The 21334-nt window shown below is 36.9% G+C and overlaps 1 protein-coding gene and 2 long non-coding RNA genes across 3 annotated transcripts; all 3 read right to left on the reverse strand.

Moving 5' to 3' along the window:
* Nucleotides 1-316: 316 nt before the first annotated feature.
* Nucleotides 317-12136, reverse strand: LOC148742719 (G protein-coupled receptor GRL101-like). Its single transcript, XM_088759063.1, has 11 exons — nt 12057-12136; nt 11507-11578; nt 10978-11049; nt 9896-9970; nt 9400-9471; nt 8135-9095; nt 7435-7516; nt 7281-7349; nt 6190-6501; nt 2463-2754; nt 317-2136 (listed from the first exon to the last, which is right to left on the reverse strand). Coding segments are annotated over exons 3-10 (1863 nt in total). The 5' UTR covers nt 10980-11049; nt 11507-11578; nt 12057-12136; the 3' UTR covers nt 317-2136; nt 2463-2464.
* A 527-nt stretch (nt 12137-12663) lies between these two features.
* Nucleotides 12664-15403, reverse strand: LOC148742720 (uncharacterized). Its single transcript, XR_015996441.1, has 4 exons — nt 15180-15403; nt 14245-14316; nt 13204-13275; nt 12664-12739 (listed from the first exon to the last, which is right to left on the reverse strand). It is a non-coding gene; the product is annotated as an uncharacterized LOC148742720 (long non-coding RNA).
* A 442-nt stretch (nt 15404-15845) lies between these two features.
* On the reverse strand, nt 15846-18309 carry LOC148742721 (uncharacterized). The gene is made up of 3 exons (XR_016000802.1): nt 18138-18309; nt 16712-16795; nt 15846-16169 (listed from the first exon to the last, which is right to left on the reverse strand). It is a non-coding gene; the product is annotated as an uncharacterized LOC148742721 (long non-coding RNA).
* Nucleotides 18310-21334: the final 3025 nt, after the last annotated feature.

The following is a 21334-nucleotide window of genomic DNA, read 5'->3' on the forward strand; positions in this document are numbered from 1 at the left end:
TACATTATAACATCCGGTTTCTTGTTACAAAATAAAGTAGAGAAGATTTCTCTAATATCTTGGGGGCGTTTTTCTTTTTTTAATAAGACAATTATTCCACTCGCGCTTGTTGGATATGAGATGATTATAGCCAACTGGGCGCTACGCGCCTCGTTGGCTATCTCTCATCTCATATCCAACACGCGCTCGTGGAATAGTTGTTAAATATATGACTCAAGGCTTAGCTGTGTTTAACATGACAACCATCTAATGAACATATCACAAGTTACCATTGTGATGAATAAATCATAGGTAATATATCAAAAGTAACTTCAGATTGGATAAATATAATTCATGGCTTTAATCATTGTAATACAACACAGCCATCTACTAAACATATTAGCTGTTGCCATTGTGATGACAGAATTATGAGTAAGATGAGTAGGTAGTTTCAGATTGAATAAATGAGATTAATGGCTTAGCAGTGTAGCACAACGCAACCATCTACAAAATTATAAGATGTTACCATTGTAATGAAAAATGAAAAACTGACGAGTAATATATCAATAGTAACTTGAAATCGACGGTAACCTCAGCTTGAATAAACATGATTCATGGCTTAGCATTACTATACAACACAGCCTGCTACTGAATGCTTACAATAGGTAAGATATCGATGATAACTTCAAATTGAATAAATGCCAATTATGGCCAAGCATTGCTATACAACAACTATCAACGGAATATATCATAAGACTCTAAGATTGAATTAGAGAAATCATAAGTAAGATAGCAATAATGATGGCAACTGATTTCAATTGAATAATTATGATTCCTGGCTTAGCAGTGTATTACAACACAGCCACTTATAGAGTATCTCAGATGTTTAGGTTGAATTGAACAAATTATAAGTATAAGGTATTGATGTCAGCGTTAGAGCGAATAAATACGATTCATGGCTTAGTAATGTAATACAAAACAGCCATCAACTAATTATATGAATTGTTTAGATTATATTAAACAGCTTGAGTGAGAAATCGATAATAACTTCAAATTATAATCAAGTAGATACAATCTATGGTTTCGCCTTGTTATACAAAAGGTCTCTCAACTGAATATGTGAAATATTTAGGTTGTAATGAGCAAATCATAAGCAAGGTATTGATATCAGCGTTAGATTGCATAAATATGATTCATAGCCTAGGACTGCCAAACAAAACAACTATCCACTTAATTATAAAATCATTTTTAACAAATGACAAGTAAGTAAGGAGTGACAAATAATCTGGCAGCCTATAGTTCGCCTGCTTTTCCGATCAGACCCAATATATCAAACACCTCCCTACACTGCTACTTTTTCTGCATCTAACATTAACTTAACTGAAATTAAAATTACATCTGAAAGAAGTATATAGAAGACTACTCAAAGGTTAACTATAAAGAAAAAATCCTTACAGGTTTATGTTACGGGTAAGCGTGTCCTCCTCGAGTCGGCAACTTTATACGACCCTCCAAAAATGGTCAGGAAACATTTTATATTTCAAAGTACACTCTCGCTACTGAAGTATGACCTGAATTAATACTATTTTAAAGGACAGAGATGGGTCTCTATAATAATTAAGTTATAACAGTTCAAGGCTTATCAACGGCTGAAGGAACGTAACATACTTTTGATCTCTAATAGTACATGTACAAAGTGCCACATTTACTGCCAAACCTCAAGCTAAACAAGACATTGGCGCGTAAACAAGTATCCCTAGCAACTAATAATTTAAAATGACTCATTTTATTACATTTAGCTTATCGAATTTTTAACTGGTATGTATAGTAGGATCCGGGCACTTATATTTTCACGTAAAACAACAAGCTTATATTTTGACACTATTTAAGAAAACTACTGTTTCGGTATTTCAGAGTCACTATATGCGTCTTGATAGAACCAAACACCTACTTAATCGGTTTTAAAGCTAATTTCTTATAAATGAAATGGATTCATCTGAGAATAAGATGTTGTTGATTACACTCTCGTTTCTTTTATGCCGTCGAGCGCTTCGTAAAACTGATCAAAATCGGTGTCATCGTGAAACGTGGCCAGCGGTGCTCTTGGAGACTCTCGCCCGGAGGCTGCTGGCAGATTTTCATCTGTAAGGTTTTTATCTGTTACATAGTAACATGACCCAAGGATAAAAGAAGTCATTCAGCAACTTTCCCTGTGTTGAATACTTACTCTCTTCTCAGACTTATTCATAGCGAGAATGTTATACAGAGTGGGGTACCGTAGTGTAAAAACTCTTTAAGTGTTCGAATAGACCATTTTACGTAATTTAGCAAGGAAAACAAGGTGACGAAATTTGAGAAACTAACAATTTGTGCAAGGTATGATGATGAGAGGTTGTTTACCATTAGTCCTCTAAATTGTTGAAAAGATCTCAATATATCAAAGTTCTTATTTTCCAGAAGAGGCAGAGGGTTATTAAACATACCCTTATTCACGATAAACTGTTCGTCTTCCCCAGCTTAATGTCTTGTCAGGCTCGTCTTCGACGTCATCTTCGTGCTGTTCTTCAGATTCTTCTTCTTGTTTTTCAGGTTCGTCTTTCTTCTCTAATGGATCCTCGTGTTTATCCTGTGGTTTTTCAACCTCTTCAGTCTCATCTCTCTCTTCAGGCTCTTCATGATTGGTGTGCTTTACGATTTTCTCATGCTCACTTTGATCTTTGGACTCGTCATTACTGTCATCGCTATCATCACTCTCTGGGTCTTGCTGGATTTGAACTATAAAGAAAGAAGTTCAAAGATAAAAAGTGCACTGTGCCACGGGTGTTACCTCCTGTAGTACCAGCCACAGCATACCAGTTCCAATCAAAGGGTACGTTATAACATTTGAGTGTTCTTTGATAAACATGAATTCTGACAAATGGGCGAGTCTTTATTGAAACAGTAAAAGATAAAAAAACACTGTTGCAACGCAGTTTCTCCATTAAACATTCGCGGCATTTACTAATTCCAAACCACATGAAATGTTTGCCCAGTTTAATAAATTTAAACCTTAAACATTAGTTGGATATCGAAATCCTCTTGTGGCTAAAGCAGATAACCAAAGTAAATTAAAAAAGTAGCAACCGCAAGTCTTCTCTAAATAAAATGGCTGTTTTAATAATAACAAACACTTTGTCAACTACAAATGACAGCCTGGCATCTTAAAGCGATGACCACGCCCATGCACAAACCGAATCACCGGAACCGTCGAATGAACTGGATATTACAAAAACCAAGCCTTTGTTGTTAATCGAGAATTTTTATTTTATTTTCAAAATCTGTAAAAGTCCCCCATCTGCCATTTTGTCCCCGAATTTGTGCATCACAGATGAACTTTCAACCTTGCATTATCGTTGTTTTTGACGTAGGGTAAGCGTTACACTGTAATTTCTGTCAGTTCAATGAAGAGCTGTTTGATATTTTATAGTTCTCAAAACTTTCTTGAACGTGATTGATTTTCCAAATGAACGGATATGAAAAACTTGTATCAAGGCGTTTTAATTTATTATATAACCTTAAACTATGCATTATTGTTATTGTTGATGGTGGGGCATCAAAATTTTAGTTTTTGTCAGCAAAACGAAGAACTACTTCATTTCATGTGTAAGTCAGGCGTATGTGTACATGTATTCAGGGAAGATGCGATGGTGCTCCAACCACCGAGTTGGCTCAAAGGTGGCACAAAGTTATCAAAATTATCAGGACTTTGGGAAAAATGACAGAATTCCCCGGGATGTATGAGGTCCTATTGAGAGAACTTGTATTTTCCCTTTTTCTGGCGTAATTGATAAGCTTACTTTACTTTACTCCAATGACGAGTAGAAAAGCTATCCGAAAATTCAATCCACTTCGTTATGTTCTATGTTTATCACATCTATAGATCTCCTCACGAAACAAACTGCTCAAACCTGTCTCCTTGTCTTCCTATACGTCTCCCTAAAGTTGTTACAGCTTTTCTCGGTTTTAGAAAAAGTCCTTCCTACATGCGTAGTGGAAGCCATTACTTTAGTACTAAAAAACAATGGTACACATTTTGGACAATTGATTTCATTATCTTTGGTGGCGCGAAATGAACATTGAACCCAACGACCAACACTAAGTGAACACTTAATGCAAATTCATACTGTGAAAATACTGTTTGAAAAGTATACAAGAAAATGTAATTCGTAATAGGAGTTGGGTAGTTTATGTATGCGTTTTTGACCCATACGTCCAAGTCCATTGTAAATTTGTTTCTCATTTGTCCTACTGCAGGTTGAATCAGTCTTAAATCTCTCCTTATATTACTTACGGATTATCTGTCTGGGGCCAGAGCCCCGTTTCTCGAAAGTCCTGGTAACTAAACTGACCCGTAAAGCTGTTCTGTTTTCATTCAAGATGGGGATTTTAACAGTTTTGAAAATGACGCGATAAAACTATTTGCTAAAGAAACAAAAAGGACTGGTTTGATTGCCAGAACCTGCTTTCCTACCCTTTAAATTTTAATTTTAAAACATGGCTTCGGGCCAGTTAAGTTACCGGCACTTTCGAGAAACGAACTCCAGGCCTGTAAGTGTTACCTAAATAATATTTTAATGTTACAAAAACACGCATTACGTTTCATGTACTTCGCAAAGAAAAATGAACATACCATTCCCCTGTTTATTAATGCTAAGATTTTGCCTCTGAAGGTTTTGTACTACAAAACTTTATCTGAGTTGATGCACGACGTTAGCACTGCTTCTGCCCCAATTAATATACGTAATTTAGTTACGAAAACGTCTAGTACTATTCTTATGACACACGCTCATCTACTTCAGATAATTTTTACATAAATGCTTCAAGACTTGAAATACAAAAAAACGCCTTTTCAAGAATTGGTGCTAAACTATGGAATGAGATACCCAACTCTCTGAGAGGGCTACCAAAGAAATCCTTCAAACTCAGAATTAAAAACAAACTTCACTTAAGTGTACTCGACGATGAAGACTCTTTCATTGAGGTTCGCAAAATCATCTCTAAGCTAAATTAAAATGTCAGTAGTAGTAGTAGTAAGAGGAAGGGAAGAGAGAGAAACATACAAACAAGCAAAATATTATCTAGTCAATCACATTCTTTTCCTTTTTTTGTTTTTATGTTATTAATATTAATAGTAATAAGCTAATGATGGACTGTAGCTATTGATGGACTGGCCCGCTTAGAGTAGCAGAGCTATATGCGGGCCGGTCCGACTTTAAATATATGTTTTTATGTAATAATAATAAATGATGATGATGAATTTAAAAGTGATTGACAATCTGATGAATCATGCTTCCTCCCAGAGAGATGCCGCTGAACTGAATATAAAGCTTTTTTTAGGTACAGTATGGTTTATTTTACATAGTTTCCTGTTAACTTTGATAAATGAACCTCCCCTGGAAGAACCTTATCTAAGTGATGTTACTCAAAAGTGCCGCATGATTTTTCTATTAATCAGCTTTCTACTGGCATGTTTAAGATTAATTGGTTGCTTCTGTCTTCTTCGTATTAAAAAAGGCTTAGCTTTTCCCAAAAATTTATCAATAGGAGGTATTTTGTTTTGAAGAGGATGCTCCAATTGTCTAACATTTGTTTTCCATTTGGAGCGAGTATGTTAATCTTCAATTCTGGTTTTTGTGAGGCATACAAGAGGAGGAGAGAACTCAGGAAAAAAAGACAAAATGAGGATAGAATGAGATTTGGCCCTCTAAGGAATGCTGAGCATTACCCTGATGACAATATCCTACATCTTACTATGACTATTTTATATGCAATTGCTATCCATTTCTCATATCGTTTTGGATCTTCACGAATGCTCATAAAGGAGCACTAACGATTTTCTCCCCGGTGATAATTCAAGGCACATTTAGTAATATGAATGACAGCTCTAAGGTTTAGTATTGTGATGCCTTCCCCCTATACGTTTGCATAAGCTTCCACAAAACTTATTGTTAATCGTTACTTTACAACAAATCAGAAGGAATGAATTCATATGAACCATCACATCCATCTTATAATGGTATGTAGTTAAGTAAATATGATTAATGGCTTATGAATAAGCCATTATTACTGTGCTTATGAATAAGGGAGTCCATAAATAGATTTGAATACCTAGATTTGGAGTGAATGATAACGTAAACAAATTTCAATTTTTTTAGGGAAACTAAACCTCACCTTCATCAGTAGATTGGTCCTGATCCCCTTGAAAATCTGTTTGTAACTCTTCACATTCAGAATTTGCCGCAACATCTTTCTGGGATTGTTTATTATCTTTAGTCTCTGTCTTCATTGGCTGTGCTGTTATTTTGTCGGTAGAGTCGGTAGGCTCAGTTTCAGGCTGTTCTGGCTTGGCAGGCTCTTTGTTTTTTGTGTTCAGCTGCCATTTACGTGTATCTTGGGGCTTAGTATGTTCTAGACATGGGTGATCATGTTTATGGACCTTCTCTTGCCCTTTTTCAGGTTCCTCTTCGGCTTCTTTGTCTGTTCCTGAGTGGAACATGCAATTTAAGAGATTACTAAATGTCAGTCGTGAAATCAGTTTGTAGACAAAGCCAATTTACACAACATGATCACAAAGATAAAACTTGTAAATTTGTACTGTTGTTCCTCCATACTGAAATGTGTCCACTCTGTTGAATTTTTTTTGCTTGCTTGTAAATAAGATTTGAGAAACAAGTCAGACCACCCTCAGGCTCAAATATCATTATAATCATTTGGGAGTTGTTCAGCGGGTTCTTCATCCTCAGCATTCTCCAATTTCGGATTTGTTGGCTCCTTTCGTGTCTCCTTATTTTCTTTATGATCTTTATTTTTCTCCTCACTCTGTTCATGGGCGACACGATGTTCTAAACATTCGTTCCTGCGATCTATAAAGCATGTTTGGTGATTTATAATTAAAGAGAATAGTGCAGATTAAATTTTTTTTTATAAAGATGAAAAGGTCAATTGGGCTCTGATAGATTTTGATTCAATCGGTGTCATGTCTATTCTTGGTTTTCTCCGATAAAATTTTCTAACGATTTTGTAATATCGTCTAAGACGTCATCGGTAAAATGGCCAACAGTATTAGTGTAACATACACTACATTTTTAAATGCATATTACCTCCCCCGCTTCTTAGAAACACCCATGGAGAAAGACAATGCTGATGCTTACTGAGGTCAACATCTGGGGTATAGATCCAATAGAGCACTGAATGAACAAAGCAAAGGATCCTTACGGAAACAAAGTAAAACCAACATATCTTTCTTTTGTTGGTTCACGTACCCTGTTTCCCTCCAGCAGCTCCGAAAGTCCTCATCTCCAAAGGCTGACCGTGACCCGGATCTCTCACATCTTAAATATAAAAGTAATATAGAACTGAGTTGCCATCTTAGTTTGGGAGTATTAGCTAAAACAAAACATCAGCGGAGGCCTATACCTTCTTCGGTTTGCGTTCGACTACACTTTGCCATGAAATAGTTGCACAGCTGTTGCCATTTTGCTTTGAGAACGTCTCGAACCTATATTTGGGTCAGAAAAGTTTTCCTACATTGAAGTTAAAGATTTAAATTAATGATAATATCCAAAAGGCATGCAAGATCATGCGAGATGGCTTTGTATCACTAAGTTTTAATGTGACAGAATGTTTTCAGTTTTTTCCTAGCTCAGCTCTATCCCTTCGCGATATAATGTTTGACTTCTTATTACTTGAAATCTACAAAATATCTTCTTAAAACGCTTACTCAAGGATATTGATCTGGGGTAATCATTGGTGAAATCCTACCTAATACCAAAACACTATATGTAATGTAATATCCTAACAATATAAGTAAAGTGAAATGCGTGATATTGAAGGATATTGAACTAGGGTAATCATTGGTGAAATCCTACCTAATACCAAAACACTATATGTAATGTAATATCCTAACAATATAAGTAAAGTGGAATCCGTGATACATCTAATGAATTCTTGAATGCATATTTTGTTTAGTTGATAAGTGTAGACTGCCATACTTTCACTTATATCTCGGTGATATGTTCGAGTGGTACATAACGTGTGCCAAGTGAGATGAAGTAGCAGATCTTTCATTTTTATGATAATTTTACAAAAACTAACAGTTTTTTAAAGAGATAATTACCTGTGTGGTGGACAAGGTGTATAGGATTGGATTGATGGCGGAGTTGAATGGGAGAACAAACACTGCGATCCACACGGCAAGATCTCCTGGTGTCCTGAACGACTTTTCCACAAGGGACCTGAGTCCAATAACAATGACTGGCATCCAGCAGATGCAGTCAGTCAGGATGATGAAAAACACCCGTTTGGCAAGAGCTGTCTCTCGCTGGGTATTGGCTGACATCGCCTGAACCCACAATCTGTTTATAACTATTACAAGATAAGCCACAACGACTATTGCAACAAAAGCCAAATTCAAACCAACAAATACAGCCACAGAATATTCCCAACCAGGTGCCTTATAGTCTGAGAGCTGAAGTGGAATACATACAACAGATCTGCCATAGTAATGATGACCTTCATTAGGGCCTTTAAAATACTGGATGGCAAATGTGGGAAGGAAAGCAAATATGAAACCGACAATCCAGATGATAAAGCACAAAGCATGAGCGGCTCTGTTGGTTAGTCCATTGACATTGAAAGGAAAGACAATATTTTTAAGTCTGTCAGCAGAGATAAGAGAAATAAGCATCAAAGATACCTCGCTTGATAACACTGCGATTGCGCCAGTTATCTGGCATAGCAGACTCGAACGCCAGCTATAGTCATGCAAGTAGTATTGCCCTGCCCATATCGCATCCATCACACCTATGGTGATCAGATAAATACCCATTAACCCATCGGATACCGCCAAGTGCGTCAACATGATTGGCTGTGCAATATTTCTCTCTCTGTAGACCATTCGCCATGTGATGACAAACACAGCTCCAATCAGAGACATGATACCAACAACCCAAATACACTTCCTTGGGGCTCGATCTCTGAACATAGTCTCGCAACTGGCAAAGCTGTCGACATAGGCAAAATCGCAGTCCGCGTCCTCTTTTGTCAGGTGACAACACATCAGGTTGGTGTCTACAGTCCTAGGGTTCATAGAAAGAGTTTAAATTAATGAATCGCGAAGGAGAACAAGTGCTGAAGAAATTACAGGTACTCAAATTGAAAAAAATATTTAAGGTGTAATTCCGATGTGCTCTAAGAATGAATTCTCATAACTTAACAGTCTCACCATTGGGGGATTGGGAAAGTGGGAACCGTCATGGGTCTTCATATATGTCAATGGCGGGGATAGTGACGCTGTAAGCACTATATAGAGCGGTGGAGACGAATTAAGATTCTAATAAATCACCTCAACAAGGCACTGAGTGTGTACTTTAATTGACTTACGCTCTTATTAACTTCTTCATGTTAGAGAAAAAGCCTTCTGGTAGTTCCCGCATCTCGTTGTAATGAAAGTACCTGCGAGTTATAAGAAAGCAATTCAGCTAAACTAGCAATGCTTCCTCGTGTTATACTGACAACGATCTGTTCAACCTGCTGTATCAGTTACTGAGAGGTCGCTTCCTACTTCCTCTGCTCTTTTTCGCACAATCTCCAATGATTATCAGATACCGAAACGTTATAAACCTTAGCAAAGGGAAAATGAAAGATGAGAACTCATTTATTGGGAAGAGCGAGAAATAAACGCTTCTGTTTTTTAACGAGTGATCCCATTTTTGCAGACTCGTGACAAGTTATTCGTCGGCTAGTCACAAAGGCATGGGCGTATTTACTTTGCCAACATACTTTGAATTCGGAACCAATCTAAGTTTTTCCTGGATTCAGTTATAGAACTCAGTAAGTTCGTATACGCTCTGAACAAACTCAGCTGGTTCATACTCACAAGAATCGAATGTTTGGCGCGACATCTTTAAATTGTTCATTAGTTACTTCAGTGATTTTGTTAAGATAAAAGCTCCTGAATAGGGATAAACCAATAAAAAGTGTACACGTCATACTAGTGTTGTATCATCCTTCGAAAACTGTTTACTTCAACTCAATTTGGCTCGTTTTGTTTAAAGTTAAATCTCCATAACATGAACGTCTCGTGTAGTGTATTATACTACGATAAAAAAATCTTTAGAACCGATTCTACGCAGGTTCTACAGAAGTCCTTCAGATGGCTAAAGACTGTTAAACTGCATCAGTTAACTATGATAGGTTTGCCTGACCTCATGATTACTCTAAGGGCTGAGAGGCTTTTTCCTAAATTAGTATAGACTTGACGTTGTGAGGTATGTCACGGCATACCCTTTGTTTGAATCTTGAAGGAACCTGAAGTTGGGCTTCCCATTAAGTTCTTGCACTTTTTAGAATTTCTTCCTGTCTTTCATAGGACCTTCATTCACTTTGGTGTCCACGCACTAAATAGAATGGGTCTTGCATGTGTACTCGGCTTATTTTACCCTAAACCCATGGTACTGTTTCGAATAGCAGCCTGTTTGATGTACGTTCACTGTTGCACAGTGATAATTAACATGGTCGGAAGGATAACCTAGGCTAAGATGATAATTCTTTTCATGTCTACTAGTGTCCGTGACCATTTCGGGCAAGACAGAAAATTTTATTCGCAATCACTCTGTGGTTTTTGCAAGCTCCCGAGCAGATACATGTAGATGCATAGTAGGTTGAGTCTTTTTAAGGGTATGGTGGTATTTAAATACCATTTGATTGCATCGATTAATACATTCGTGATATCTGACGTTTCCATACGCTGCAAAGTGAAGACATAGCCGGCAACTTCAAAAAGGCTTAGAACTGTGCAATTTTCCCTTGGGATAGCAGTAATTCAGGTTTCGTCTGTTGTCCTTCAGTCTATTATGAAAAGCAATTCGTTCTACTTTTGCTAAAAAATTTCTTGTGAGAATCTCACTGCTTTTGGAAGTATTAATTTCGTTTATCAAGTAAGTTTAAAAAGATACCTACATAGACCTAATCTGTTTCGCATCCTTAAAAACTCCACGGGGCAGATATTTGATATTGTTGTCATAAACAGCCCTTGAAATCAAAAAAGGGGAAATTTTATCATCCGAACAACATAGAAACAATCTAAGCATATATTGATTTTCATTGCAAATACTATTCATGTTACTCTTATGCCGTTCTTTCAGGGTATTGAGAAGTAAAACAGCACTATTCAGGGGTACAGCAGCTCGATTAAGTAGGCAAAAATCCAAGCAAAAAACGAGGTTGTCGACTATTCAAGCGTTTCCACGATACATGAAACACTTAGCTTTTACCATCCAACCTCACTCTTCCCTTTAAGTATGCGTGAGGTTCATTTTTAATTGAAAACTTCTCTCCTTAAAAGTTAGATATGTATCGAGAATACCGTGCAAAGATGATCTGTTAAGAGTCATTGCTTTTCTTTTTGGCTTTATTAAACCATCTTTTTCAGATGTCCTGAAAACTTAAAATTAATTTTAAAAGGAAAAAAATCAATGTTTTCACTTACAGGTCTTTTAGTTTGGATAGACCTTGGAACTGATCAGGCAACAGGGCGACGAGGCTGTTGTTGTCCAGGTATCTGCACAGTAAATAAAATGCAGTGTATAATGTTCCAAACCATAATGCAACATGGACTTTACTTCCAACTAGTGACGATTTTTATATTCTTTGATTCTTATAATAACTAGCCCTCCTCGTCTCGATCGCATCCTAAGAATTCAGAAGGATCTTTTACTTAAAACGAAACAAAGAGGGCCACTTAACAAAAGATTGACGTGTTTTCCTCCATTTTGGTATAATCTGTATTTCTTGGAATCATTGGTAGGAGTGTAAGATGAAGGGAGTTGTTTCATTTATTACTTGGCATAAAGATTTTATCCTTTAAACGGCTTACTATTGTTCCTTACTTGAATCTTAAAAGAGACTCTCGTAACTTGCTAAAGTCAGTAGTGATCTTCGGCTAAAATGATATACTATTTAGAAAGCTTCCTGTTTATAATAAAGACTGTATGATATACTCATTGCTTCAGCCTCCGTTGCAAACATGAACTACCTACAATGTTTCTATCTCGGAGAGGTTGTTGAACCTTGGCAAGTGCTGAATTCTGTTACTGGACAGAAAGCTGCCGGGAAAAATGAAAGCGAAAAAGTAGAAGACTTAAGTTATTTTCATCGTTTCTTGAAATGAATATCCTAGTATATGGATAATGACCATAATTTTTAAACGAAACACGATCTGTTAGTTCAGCTTTCGCAAAGTAAATTTTATGGGACTATACGTATCAACACTTTTTACATTTGATCCCTGATAGTTTGGAATATAGGTGTCCTTTGCACGCTCGCTGGATGTTGTCAGAAGATTTCTCTTCTCAGTAGCACTGTAACGAGACTGTATCAAGTCAGCCATATGACAAATGAATTTTGTTTGTTTTGAACTCTCCCATAAAAGGATTACCTCTTACTGTTATTAGTGCACCTACATAACCACTAGTTACGTGAAAGAAAACGCTGTGAGAGTTCATCAAACTTTATTCGAACTTTTACAGATCATAATCACTTCGTCTAGTTCCCTAAAGACGCAAAATATCCAGCCATCTTGACTTAACGCTTGGTGAAAAACTCAATTTACTGTGCATGAGTACTGTAATACGAATTGGATGCCACTTACAGCCTTTTCAACTGAGTGAGGTTGCCGAAGATATCCAGGGGCAACCGCTTAATCATGTTGTTTGACAAATCCCTTCAGATAGTAATTGGAAGAAAGGCTAAGCTAACTGTCAAACAAATTGCAGTACTTGTTCTTCCTGACCCTTCCAGTAGGTACTGAGTAAGGGTTAGAGGTTTATTTTCCCCTAAGAGAATTTTTACTTATGTGTATTTAGCATATGAGATAGTGCCTAGAAAACTTGAACAGAGGTAAGAAATCAACAACATGGAGAAATAGAACGTAATGGCTAAGTTGATGCCATTCAGTAAAACTGTGAAAGTCAGTAAAACTAGTGAAATCCCCGGCTCTTTGCGAGGAAATAATTAGAGTTCTTTTTTTTTAATTTTATAAATAACAAAACACCATCTTGAGAGTATTCTGAGAGTATCTCAGGTGGAGGCAAAAATGGCTGATATGATTGAAGGCTATGGTAATATATAGTGGATTATGATTAGCAAGAGTTGTAACTGGTTATCAACAGAAATAGCGCTACTCACAATTCTTTCAGATTGGTGTTTGTGCTGAGAACACCTCGAGTCAAGTTGGGCAACTGGTTGAAAGATAGGTCCCTGACAGTAAGACGTTCCACAGTTTTTGGAAAATGTGTTATATGCGAGAAAAAAGGAAGAAGAAAAGAGAGAGGAAAATACACGGGTTTAAAATGTCAAATTTTGTTTTCCGTATATCTTATCACCTTTTAATAATTTCTATCTTAAAAATATTTGCAATTGCCTCGAACGTTTTATGAGCTTTTATAATTAGTAGGAGAAGGCTACGATAGTAAGAGGAAGAGGAGAAACAAGTCTAAGTCTAAGACGCTTGTTCATCTTCTTCCATTTATTATCAACTGATTTATCCTCTCCGCCGAGTGGGATGATTTTGACATCAGCCTCTAATATTTTAATCCTCCACTGGCTAATAATCTTAAAATATTTAAAACATTGGAGGTAATCCAAACGATTGTAAGATAGAAATACATCAGTAGGTGTAAAAACTACGACGAAAAAAATTGGATAAAATCTAAGCCCGTGTATTCTTCCTCTTCGGATTTGAAGTAAACATTATTGCCTGCATTTCTAACAAAGGTCTGGACTTGCTTTCGAGACTAAGTTTAAATCTTGCGGCCTGAAAATCTAGTATGGGAACGATGTTCTTTCCCCACTCTATTAAGCCTTTCACTTAGCCGGCTTCCCTCTCCCTTACAACAGAGAAACTCCGGCTGTGTCTGATAGTCACTGAATAGGATTACTGCAGAACTTACCAATGGCGGAAAAACATTTTACTGAGAACAACTTTTCTAACCGCAGTACTTTAATGACCATTTCAGAAAAGGTTGTTCAAACCACCATTTCTAGCTAGGTTAAGAAGGTTCCTTTGCTGCATCGTAATCACGTGAAGGATCACGCACCACGACCAATTTTCGTTACTACTCCAAGGCTCAGTTTTTGCATTTACAGAGCGTATTACAGAGTAAAGTTTAAGTTAGCATTTAAACCTGATAATATTGAGAAAGATTTACGAAAAATAATCTTAGTTACAGCTTCTCCAAGTCGGTCAATCCGTGAAATATGTTTCGGGGTAGCTTCTCAAGCTGGTTGCCGATCAAACGCCTGGGGTTTTAAATACAGAAACAGTCAACTTTCGTTTTCAAACTAGCCGATGAGAAATTGGCAAAGTCAAGAAACGCTAAAAATTAGGCTATAAGTTAGCCATTTCAAGTAAATTTTCTAAAAAGGTGTGAACAAGAGAAACCGGGCCAAAAAATTTGATGCTAGACTGATACTTAAGTCGGTGGATTACTGAGGTATGTTCCTGAGAAAACAAATTTCATCCCTTGTCATAATCCATTTGATATAGCCCATTGCAGAAACGTGAGAGGACTGGGGCGAGTTTCTTATATTGATTACATTGAAAATCTAAACATTTCAATTGAAATATTACCGAATGAAACGCTACGCAGACAAGTTTGAGAGTTTTCAGCGGAAAATTGTCCAAATCGGAGCCTTGCAAAAGTTGCAAAAATTCCATACAACCCCTTAAAATTTTTTGGCCTGTCTACCCAATCCATACAAACTCTCTATTTTAGGTGATATTTGAAGAGCTGTCATTTTGCTATTTTCCTCCTCTAAATACTTCTATTCTTGGTTAAGACTCTCAAATTTAGTTGATCTTTCATTTGAATGTCTTAGTTTTTCAAACAAACGGAAAACAATCACACTCTTTCCCAGTCCTCTCACGTTTCTGCAATGGGCTATTACACTGATAATTAAGTCGGTGGATTACTGAGGTGTGTTCCTGAGAAAAAAGAAAAAAACTCTTAGTGCAATTCAAAGACTCTCAGTTAAATACCGGACTTTTGGGAACACGGTAAAATTTGCTGCTTCTACAAATGTTCGTGTCCCCGTCAGCAGGTAAAGAGAGAAGTGAGTTACTTTCCACATGGATATTGTTGCAAAACATGATTTTTACTCACAAGTATCTTAGCATAGTTTGCCCTTCGAACAGACCCTCAGGTAATGTCTTTAAGTTGTTGTTGCCCAGCCAGCTGAAAAATTATTGCCATTTACGATAATTCCACAATTTTTACCAAATGAATGAATTTAAAAAGGAACATTTTAAAAAGGTTACCCTATCTTTTTGTGTTGGCAACAATTAAATTAAACTATTCATCAATTGACCATAATCCAATAGATTTTGATCGATGGAATTAAATTAAGACAACAAGAAAGAAAACTCAAACCATTCATGAATGAAGTTTGTTCTTTTTTGGGTGGGGTGGAAGGAGGAGGATTGGGGCACTCTACACTAAGGATTTACTTCTTTTGTTTTCTTTTTACTGATTTTTTACTGATTCTTTTCAGCCCTTACTGTTCGCCATTTTTTTTTAATTTTTGTACGGTCTCAATGCTTTAAAAAATCGAAAAAATCTACGGTTGTCTGGGATGAGATTGGGAATAAATTGACCAGAAAGAGAAGGTTCCTTTGATTTAGAAGACACTGTGTTAGTCCAAGTAGTAGGTATTCATTTATCAGAGAACTTTACTCACAGATCATACAACTTATGGGCCTTGAATATGTCACTTGGCAGCTCCTCCAGTTTATTGAAGTCCAGGGTTCTGTGTTTGACATTGCATTCGTTTTTATAAATAAAAAGTCGTAGAGCTCTGAGTTTCAATGCTTTAATGTTTTTTCCAATCTTTGGAACTGACATGAATCATCGTGCAATTAGTACTATAGACAAAAATTTCCAGAGGTCGTGGTTATTGTAGTTTTTCTTTAGCGCCATTTTGGAGAAGGGTATTTATATCCTGTTGAATTTTTTGGAGCTTCAGAGTTGTTATATTTACGAGAAATTGGATTCCAAACACACTACACTTACAGATTTTCAAATATGCTAAACCAGTGTTTCCATTGAGTAAGTAGATAAGAGGAAACATTCGTTGAATTTTTGATGTTCAAGAATCTGCAATGTCATAAAAAAACAGTTAGTGACATGTTCGTTGAATTTGTTTTCTTATAAAGTACCATTAATTCGGAACTGGAAGAAGAAGGCAATCATTTTAAGAGCAGAAAATTTGCTGACTGCATAACTGTAAGCTCTGAAGATGGTAATTTTGTTTCTGGGACTAAAAGAAAGACCACAACTTATAAATAAAAATCCCTGAATGGCTTGAAAGATGATGGATTATATGGAAAACTTAGTTTCTGGTGTCCTCAGAAAGTTTCAAGTGAACCTGCGATGAGAAACTTATCATACTAAAGAAATTGGAAGTGAAGGTCGGTGCTATTTCATATGTAGGTTAGGCGCACTTTGTAAACAGGCAAGTGTTCCATGGGCTGGAGCTGATATGTAGCTATCGTGTAGTTTAATACCATATACATAAAACTATTGGAGGTCCTTGTAATTGTAGTTTTTCTTCATTGTCATTTTAGAGGCTATTTATTTCCAGTTGTGTTGGGTATAAAATAAAAAGTGTCATTGAATTCTAAACCGACCACACTTACCGTTTTGTAAGGTTGTTAAACAAGTAACTCCGGCAAGGAAGTTGATTAGAAGACAAATTCTTTAACTTGTTGTTGTTCAAGAATCTGAAGTATCATCAAGAAAACCATTTATGAAAAAGTTGGTCTAATGTTTCACCTTTTATCTACTGTAGCTATGAAATTGGAAGATGAAGGCAATTATCATAAGAGCAGACATTTTGCTGACCGTAACATGAGATGAATTAACACTCAGAAGGTAGCAAGTCCGTTTTTGTGGCTATGAACTAATACGCAGACCATAATCGGCCCTGGCTTTAGATAGTAGATTACAGGGATAAAAAAACAATTTAAAGAAAATGGAATGATTGACAATGAACAAAGGAGAGAGTACTATTAAAATAAAAGTTATTTTGTGGTAGTCTTTATTACTTTTGAACATTAAAAGTGTGTGTCATACTGATGGAGTACCACCTCGGGAGTAAAATGTTTCATCTTTGACAATCTGGAGTAAACGATGCCGTTCCTGGGTCGAATAATGCGAGATTTCTTCCTTTTCTGAAATTTTACCTAGCATGCTTAGCAGTTGGTTACAAAATCGCGTTTTGGAAAAGATGCTCTAGATAACTTTGACCCAAGTCACACAGCCATCGGTCGCGGGTTAATAATGACACAAGAATGTCGAGAAGCGAACAAATACGTATAGCAAATGGATCATTGATATAAAATCATCAAGATTTTCAGACCACAATGAAAAAAGAGGAAAGAACAGTTCTTTACCACCGACGTTTAAAGGGCAATTTTTGAATTGAGTGATAAGTTGAAGCCTCTCTTAATCAATTACTCTATTGTTACCTATGAAACCCAATTATAGCCCACACATTAATTTTGGCGCGAATTTATTGGTTACTTTACATCACGTGGTGCATAATCACAGGACAGTTATCACGCAATAAGCCCCAGTCCGCGTCGATATTTGTCCTCCGATTTTTCCGTGAAAAAGAAACAGTCAACACAAGAGTTCCAACTTTTCCATTCTCTCCTTACACGGAAGGAAACCAAACTGGTGTTTTTTTTTTTTGTTGTTGCTTGCGTCAATCACCGGCATTCGCCATCAGATCACCACTGTCTTTTTTACTGTGTTTACGCGCAGTTTAATTGCGATGTGAAAATTAATGGGAGGGTTATAAAATAAATAAACCCCGTTCTGGCTTGCTGGTATGTCGGCTGATAATGTCTTTGGCTGAGAGATTGTCCTCAAAATTTCATCTTTGCCCTCGAAGCTTCGCCTCTTGGCCAAATATTCATTTCTCGGACAATCTCTCAGCCGGCATACCAGCCACCCGAAGGGGTTTATTTACTAAATCGACGACTGGAAAGTTATCAAACTATTGAACCTAGGCACAGCTGCTATCAAATGTCACTTACACAGCAAGGAATTGTTACTTACAGCTCTATAAGATGGGGATTGTGACTGAAAGCTTCTGGAGGTAATTCCTCTAGTTGGTTATAGGACAGGTCACTACAAAAGAAAAAATAAGGGAGTTTTGTGAATCATATTAACTCACTGATAATCAGTTAGAGGTTAAGGTATGCTGATTATGAAAGTATTGTAAACTGTAGACTGCGAGCAGTCCTTCCTTTTCGGCGGAGTTTGGCACTCGGACAGAAGAAACTACAGCCTAAGGAAAAGAGATTGCCTTTTGCGTCGCGCTTACAACAGCAAATAAATATGATTGGCTATCGCCTGGACATCTGTCATCAAGTGGTTTTGATGTCAAAGCTTGTCAACGCTCCAGATTAATCATGGCTGATTATTTAAGGAATGTTGATTGTGGATTCCGACAATTCGTTCACAGAAACCAGAGCAGACTTTACCTTGAAGCTCTTATCATTGGAAAGGACTTTCTAGCAACTTTGCAAAAAGGCTCTAAAACAGAGCCTTGTCTACCACCTGCTCGTCAAATATTACGAACATTTCCGGCTGCCTGTCATAAGTCGAGCGTAAGACATGTAATTTTTAAATTACTCCGGGATCCTTACCGCGATGGTTCCTTTCCCTGCCCGCCCTTCCTAATTGTCCTCCTGGGAGTTTTGTTGTTGAAACTCGACCTCGACTTTTGAGCTGCGCAAGGTCAAACTCTTAGGCTCAGTCTGTAGTCCTTTCTTTCCGAGCCCATCACTCTCAGAGCTCCCCATGGCGCGCTTACCTCAATTTTTCTTTCACCGATTTTTTTTGGACTCGCGCGAGAAACTTTGTCGCAAAGGAGGGACTGTTCATCGTCTATATTGTTGTATTCCGAAAAAAAGATAGGCCATAGTGGAAATAAATGCTTAAAACCATCGCAGGGAGTGACACAATTGAGGAAAGATTGAAAAAAAGATAGAAATCCAAACTTATGGAAAATTCATTGGGCAGCAACTTAAGATACTTAGGGATATATATGGTGGTCTGTAGTTACAGACTTGATAATTCTTGAAACTGATCAAACAGTCTGGATGGCAAGTCCTTTAACTGGTTATTAAACAAGTCACTATATTTGAAAAAAGATCACAACAGAGCTTAAAGGTGCCAGGTATCACCGTAGAAATCTGCCTTTTCCTATATTGCAGGCTCTTTCTCCGCAGTAAAGAGACGATCAAAGTCACTCTGAGCATAGTTATGCTCTGAGACAAGTAATAGTCTTCTTTCTGGCACGCCATTCTTCGATGAGTTGTGCCATTTTTACTTGTAGAGAATCGATTAGATATTCCTTTTAGATTCCTGTAACATGTTTGTCATCGCCTATCACGTTAAAAAAAGACTGAGGGAAGAAATGGCCGATTTCGTTGGTTTTCACCCTCTTAAAACGCTCCAATCGTGTTGTTCACAGGAAATCGACGGTAAAAAGAAACGGTTTATTTCAACAAAAGTACACACAGGACATTTGAAAGTATGATAATCCAGGTATCAGTGTAATTGCATGTCAAAAAGAATGCTTACAGCCTAGAAAGCCAAATCAAGTAGTTCAAGTATTTAAATACTCCTGGTGGTAATATTTCTAACTCATTTCTTGACAAGTCCCTGTAACCAAGAAAGGACTTCATAGAAATTTCAGGTCTTAGTTATCTATGATTAAGGTATTAGTAAAGTATTCTTAACGAGAGGGAGTTACTTCTCGTTAATTAAGTAGGGCCTCGGGTATTTCAAATTGCTCTTTTGGGCATCCTTATAAGTAGCAGTAGAATTGGATTTGTTTCAAGAAGCCTACTTACAGCCTATGAAGCCAAGTCATGTTATTGAAAACTCCCGGCGGTAATGTCTTTAACTGATTTTTAGACAAGTCCCTGTCACCAACATTAAACATAATAAAAGTGTCAGGTCCTAGCTCTCAGTGATGATAAAGATTATAGCAATATGCTTTCAAGGAAGGCAAGTTACTGTTTATCAAATGGATAGGATGGTTAGTGTTACGGGTGATCTCTTTGTTATCCTTTTACGTTTCAAGAAGAGTCCTTAAAAATGTTCTGAACGCACGAGTTTGCAAACCTAAAATTGTAAGGCTCAGCGTCAATTTATCCCAATCAATTGACAATTGACAAAAAAAAAAAAACTCCTCGCGATAATGTTGTAATCTGATTTTTTGACAATTCTCTGTTCTGGTTATAAGGAGAGCTGCCAACTTCGTTCCCAGGGCCCTTTCCCATAGTTGAGGGGGGAGTTGTAAGGGAAAAGGCTCTGGGAACGAGGTTGGAGAGCTTCGTATTCATATTTCTCAATTTAATACGGGTGGTAAGTATTTCATAGTGATCTCTCAGTTATCCTTTTACCTGGCAAGAAGAGTCCTTAAAAATGTCTTTAAATCTTCTGAACGCATGAGTTTGCAAATATAACATTGCAAGCGTCAGTCAATTAATTTTAATCAATTGACAGTTAACAAAAAATTTCTCACGATAATGTAATTAGATTTCATTTTTGACAATTCTCTGTTCTGCTTACAAGGAGAGCGGCGTACACTTAAGTATATATTACAGAGTGATTTCTTGGGTATCCTTTTACGCGGCAAAAAAGATTCCTTGCAAAACTTCTTTTGATTTAATTTATATATGAGATTTACAAGTTTGCACGCTTCATTGGAATTGCAAGTATGTCTAGAAGACTACTTACAGCTATTCAAGCAAAGTTAGACATTGTAAAACTCTTTAAGGAATATTTTTATCTGATATTTTTGGCAAGACCCTAAAACTAACATAAAATAACTTGGAAATATCAGAATTTAGCCGTTAACTATGGTCATTTTTTGAGCACAAGGAAGGTGACTTCACTATTTAAATGGAAGCGTATAAAAGTATTACATAATATTTTCTTGGCTGACTATTTATACCACGGAAAACTAAGCTTAGAAAGGCTAGACGAGATACATTAAAATTGAAATAGCTCGTGAGTAGCTCATTATTGAAGCAGCCATAAAGGTTGGTGTTCGGAAGCGAGACGGAAAATCAAAACAAACACGTTTATTCCAACACGGAGAACTAAACTGACGGTGAACGACAATAACCGTTAAACAAACCGCCACTCGATAAACTACAAAACTTTCAACTCTTTTGTAAGGAAATTGCTCACGTCATAAAAAAAAGGTCCGCGTGATTTGCTTAGGATATTATTAA

This window comes from Stylophora pistillata, chromosome 1, assembly GCF_964205215.1.
Source record: "Stylophora pistillata chromosome 1, jaStyPist1.2, whole genome shotgun sequence".
Lineage (NCBI taxonomy): Eukaryota > Metazoa > Cnidaria > Anthozoa > Scleractinia > Pocilloporidae > Stylophora > Stylophora pistillata.